This window comes from Choloepus didactylus, chromosome X, assembly GCF_015220235.1.
Source record: "Choloepus didactylus isolate mChoDid1 chromosome X, mChoDid1.pri, whole genome shotgun sequence".
Taxonomy (NCBI): domain Eukaryota; kingdom Metazoa; phylum Chordata; class Mammalia; order Pilosa; family Megalonychidae; genus Choloepus; species Choloepus didactylus.
In genome coordinates, this window is record NC_051334.1 from 72,733,650 (window position 1) to 72,739,341 (window position 5,692).

The 5,692-nt window shown below is 59.3% G+C and overlaps 1 protein-coding gene across 1 annotated transcript; it reads left to right on the forward strand.

Annotated features, from left to right (window-relative positions):
* Positions 1 to 2,845: 2,845 nt before the first annotated feature.
* On the forward strand, positions 2,846 to 3,817 carry FAM155B (family with sequence similarity 155 member B). Its single transcript, XM_037820828.1, is given in 3 exon segments — positions 2,846 to 2,894; positions 2,897 to 3,348; positions 3,350 to 3,817. Coding segments are annotated over 3 exon segments (966 nt in total). The 5' UTR covers positions 2,846 to 2,848.
* Positions 3,818 to 5,692: the final 1,875 nt, after the last annotated feature.

The following is a 5,692-nucleotide window of genomic DNA, read 5'->3' on the forward strand; positions in this document are numbered from 1 at the left end:
TGCTGAATAAATGAATGAATGAATGCCCCAACTCAAGTGGTTGTTTGCAAAATGATCTCTGAGGGCAGTTGGCAGAGCTGACCAGTCATTCCATCTATGAGATTGACCTCTCCTCCATCTCACCCTTATGATACTGGGTTGCAATTCCTTCTTCAACATGTCTGCCTCCCTTATTCAATTATGAGCATCTCAAAGGCAGGGGCCATGTCTGATTCACCTCAGTATCCTACCTAGTCCTCAGCACAGTGCTTGGTACATAATAAATGAATAGGCCTCCCAGATGCCTGATAGTTTTGTCCTTTGTCTCATCTCATTCTTTTCCCTTCCCCACAAACTCTCACCACCAATACAGCCCAGACTGTCACACTTATGACTTCACAAACATACAAGTCTCCTTCCCATCCCTGAGACTTCACTTGCATTCCTCTTACCTGGAATGCCCCCCACCCACCGACCCATGCAAATCCTGCTACTTCTTTAGGAACCAGCTGGAATTCTCCCTCCTCCAGAAATCTTTCATGCACAGCCCCTCCCCCAGTACACCTCTGAGTGGTGCCAATGATTCCCACCCATCTCTCTCTCATAATAACCAAGGGAAAAATCAAGACTCAGAGAGGGAATAGATTCTCTCAAGGGCACACAGCATGTTCAGTGGTAGAACTAATACCAGAACCCAAGTCTCCAGTCCACTACTTTTCCCTATAGTCAACATATATGACATGTTTCCTTATGTAGACTGTAATTTTCCAGATGGCAGAATGGTGTCTTCTACCCTTCCGTCTCTCCAGAGTCTTACTGGAGAGTTAGGAATTCTAGGGCCAGACTGCCTGGATTCCTATACTGGTAGTACTGGTTCGTACCTGTGCTACCTTAGGTAACTTGACCACTCTGAACCTCAGCTTCCTTATACGTAAGTGAAGAGAATAATAGACCCATTCATAAAAATGCTGTGAAGATTAAATAAGATAATGCATGTAAAGTGCCTAGAACAGGATCTAACATAATAAAGCTCAACAAAGGCTATTTTCTGTTATTATTGTTAATCTTAATTTTAACAAATCCTTGCTGCAATGGTTGATTAAAAATTAGAATGTGTGAGTTTACAGGGAGTGGGAGGGAGTGAGGAAAGGAAGTAGACAACCGGATCAGTATAAGACCTGGTGAAGTCCAAACAAGGTTAGTTTGTATGTCTGAGTTTCTAGGGCCATGTGACTCCAAGAGGGCCCCAAGCACATGGTTCCATCCGGGCGGCACAGCTCCCTAACTCTCGCTCACCTCTTCTCAGCAGCCTGTAGGGGGAGTCAGGAAGCTAGGACGGGGGGAGGCTGCTTGAAATCGTACTAAGGGCAGAAATGACACCCCATCACTATCACCCATCTCAGCCCCAGTGCCTTTCCCCTTCCGGGATGCTCTTCAAGCGCGGTCCTCTTCCGCAGCTCAGCTGGGAGCTGTCCTTCAGCACCAGGCCGCCTGGGGCCTCTGACAGGACAGTGACCGCGACAGCGGAGTTGGGGACGCGGGACTGAACCGAGCGGCAGCGGGCTCCAGCGTCTCCTCGTCACAGGGCCAAGAGGCGACCCGGGGAGGCAGCAAGGCACCACAGAGCTACCTCCTGTCTCCAAGAATCATCCTCAGAAGTCCCCTGGCCCTCAGCGGGAGTGAGGGGCTAGCCCCGGGAGGGAGGCGGGCGCCCGGGTTGGCGGGGGAGGGGGAGCGCCAGGGACTGGGACTCAGCGTGTGGTGTGTGCACGCGGGGAGCAGGCGGATGAACGGAGGTGCTGAAGTGAATGGAGTTGTGGGTGGACTGGAAATATCCCCAAACAGCACAGGCTGCGGCCGGCGGGGACTGGGGGCGGGGGGAGTCCTGAGGCGCAGACGCAGTCTTGGCTCCAGGCCCGTTCCCTCCTCCTCTCGGTGCCTCGTTCTCCGCCCTGCTCCCTCGCCAAACGCACTCGCACACGGGCTCTCAATGTGTTCTCCGCACAGCGGAAGATGGCGACAGACTGAGGGGGCATGGCCAGCGGGAGCCACGGGGCCGTGCTGCTCCACGGCCGCCACAGCGGTGCGAACGAGAAGCGGAAGCGAGAGGCGCACTAAGTAAAGCCCCGCGCCCGCGTCCGGAGGCTGTGGCGCCTCCGGGAGCCAGGTGGCCAGCCTGAGCCGGAACTCCGGGAGCAGCAGGCGCGGAGCCGGAGTGGAGCCGGCCCGGGACCGGCCCCGGCGAACGGCCGGAGCGCGAGCGAAGCCCGAGGGCCAGGCAGGGCACCGGCCGGCCGGCCTACGGAGGGCGCGAGCGAGGCTGGAAGCGGCGTGGAACGGGCTGCAGACGGGCGGGCGGGAGAGGAGAGGCGTGGGGCGAACGAGCGGCGCGGAGCGGAGCGCGGTGGCCGGGCCCGCACGGCGGCGCTGAGGGGCGCAGAGCAGCGCGGAGCTGAGAGCCCGAGCAGAGTGGGAATCGGCCTGCCGCCGGTGCGGAGTGGAGTGGCGCGGAGCCAAGGGGAGCTGAGGGGCCCGACACTATGAAGAGTGCGGCGACGCCGCCGCAGCCGCCACCGCCCCAATGCCCCGCACCGCCCCCCGCCGGGACGCCAGGCAGCGCCAGCGGGCCGGGTGGCGGCGCCCAGGCTGGGAGCGAGAGAGCGCGGGCGGGGCGCGGGATCGGGGCAAGGGCGCCCCACGACTCCGGCCTGAGCGGAGACCCGAGCCGGCCGGCCTGCCTCACCATGCGGCCCCCGAGGTAGAGCCTGGACGGCTCCGAGGAGCGCGGAGCTGCGCGCAGCCCGCCCGCCCGAGACGGCCGTCCGGCCTCGCGCCTGTCTGTCCCCTCCAGCCCAGATCCCCCTGAAATATGTTCAGGGGCGCTTGGATTTGGCCCAGGAAAGACGCCGCCGCTCTATCTGCTGCTGCTGCTGCTGGGCTCCCAGGCCAAGCGACAAACCTTGTGCCGACTCCGACCGGGCGCAGCGATGGCGACTGTCCCTGGCGTCCCTGCTCTTCTTCACCGTGCTGCTCGCTGACCATCTGTGGCTGCGCGCGAGGGCCCGGCCCCGGGCCAGGGAGCTGAGCAACGCCATGCGGCCACCCTGGGGGGCCGGCCGTGAGCGGGAGCCGGTGCCTTCTCGCGTGGTGCTGCCGCTGCTGCTGCTGCTGCCGCCGCCGCCGCCGCCGCCCGGTGAGTCTAGAGCACCCCCGGGCACCTGCGGCCCCCGATGCAGCAACCTGACCAAAGCCGCACCCACCGTCGGCCCCGGGCCGGACTGCGGCGGCGTACCCGAGCCCACTGGGCTGGACGCAGCTTGCACCAAATTGCGATCTTTGCAGAGACTTTTCGAACCGACCACCCCGGCCCCCCTCTTTGCGGCCCCCCGACTCCTCTTCCCGTGCCCCGGCCGAGTTCCCCTCCGCCAAAAAAAACTTGCTCAAAGGCCACTTTCGGAACTTCACTCTCTCTTTTTGCGACACTTACACGGTCTGGGACTTGCTGCTGGGCATGGACCGCCCCGACAGCCTGGACTGCAGTCTGGACACCCTGATGGGGGACCTGCTGGCCGTGGTGGCCAGCCCGGGCTCCGGGGCCTGGGAGGCGTGTAGCAACTGTATCGAGGCGTACCAGCGGCTGGACCGACATGCTCAGGAAAAATATGACGAGTTCGACCTCGTGCTGCATAAATACTTACAGGCAGAAGAGTACTCAATCCCGTCCTGCACGAAAGGCTGTAAGGTAGGGACCGGCGTCCGCGGCCACAACGGCGGCCTCGGAGGCGGCAGCGGTAGTGGTGGGACCGAGAGGGGGCTAAAAGGAAGTCTTTCCTCCTAAAATCCCACCAACCCCCTCAGCCCCGCCGTGTTCACTGCAGCGCTTCGAGTGCACCTGGGGACCCTCCCCGGAGAAGGGGCCTCAGGGATTCAGGTCAGATAACCACCTGGCCAACTTCTGTTAATTCCGGATTTGGGCAAGGTAGAACTGGGGCTTCCTGGAGCCCCGCCCTGCCCCGCCAGTGAGGAAGGAGGGGTCACGGGGCCCCGGGGTTGGCAAAGGGGTGGGAAGAGGGATTGTGTACTCCCAGCCTCCATCTTCAGCCAGCCGTGCCCCTTTCCTCTTGTAGGCTGAAATTGAAAGCCCTGGAGGGGCCCAGGGACTGGCTGGTTCAGGGGAAGGTCAAAGAGGGAGGAAGAGTATTTGGCAACCTAACCTCACAGCCTTGGCCCCTGCCTATGAGGGGTGAGAGGAGGAGCACTCCCGGTGGTGCCGGCAGCCACGCTGTTGACCTTACATGACCTGAAGTGGCTGGCCAGAGCTGGGACAGGTGGAGTCCAGGGGTGCCTGTTTCCTCCCAAGGAGGGAACCCACTCACTCCTCTCCCCTGGCAAAAGGAACTGGGGGCAGGGCACAGCAGCTTGTAGGAGGGCCACTGAAGGTTGGTGCATTGTAAACCTCCCTCCCTGGTGCCTTCTCAGTGCCCTGGGGTGGCAGTGGAGGGAAAGCTGGCTTTCTGGCTGCTGGAGACTGGCATCCAGAGGAGAGATGGGCAGCTGCACAACGGCTTGCCTAGAGCAGAGCTGAGTGTTGAGAAACTTCCTGACCCTCAGCAGGGTCATTCTGGACAGTGGGTGGATGGGGGCTGTGATAATTTGGGACATGGTATGACTGCCCTGTTCACCCAGCCCAGCCAGGTGGCCTGCTTCTGGCAGGAAAGGGAACAGCAAGGTCAAAGGGTCAAGTGACAAGGAGACCAGATGGGGTGGTGGCCTGACCCATCCTCAAGTTGGGAGCTAAGAGGTGGAGAGGGAGATAGTTGCCTCCCAGCCCAGCTCATCTCCCTCCAAGGCTTTGGGGATGGGCAGAAAGTGCCCCTTGCCATCCAGCTCGACCCCTGTGGGCTTCTGCAGGGCTCCCACACTCTTGGTGGACTCCCTGGGGATTTGGGGCAGGGGGTTGGGAGAAAAGGGGTAGCTCCTTGCTCCTGACTTCACTTTTCCCTTCTCCTTTTTCCTGTTCTCATAACCTAGCAGTCTCCCTCCCGCCCCCCTCAGCCTCAGCTGACTCACTGCCTCACTCACACTACCAAATGAGATATTCCACTTCTTAAAGGTGTACAGACAGACACACATACACACACACACACACACACGTTGTCATACACCACCACCACCACCCCTCTCTAGGGAAAATCACACAGAGTCTCAGAGAGGTTGTCACACCCACAAACAGTGCCACAGAAGCAGACACCGTGTCACACACACATATACCTCCCCACAGTGTTACAGACATGCAGATAGAAGGACTGTCACACGAAGAAGGGCACATTTTGTCATACAGAGACAGAGACACACACTTTCCCTGTCAGCCACAGGCACACACACTCAGTGGGAGCAGAAGGACATGGTCCACTAGCCAATGGAATACAGGATGTTTGTCTTTGTGGCTCTCCCTCCAACCTCATGGCCCCAACTGGATTTTTTCGCAATCAACAGGATGAATGAGGTACCCATGCCACAGCTTTCCCATTGGGTTTTCTACATGTTAAAATCAGCTCCAAGTTCCAATCCCACACTGAATTGATTATTTTTACCAAACAGTTTGATGTAGGAGAAAGACAAACTGATGTTTCATCATCAAGAGGCCTTACCACCTCTACCACTTGTTAGCGGTGTGACCTTGGGCCAGTAATTTTGCTTTCCTAAGCTTTGT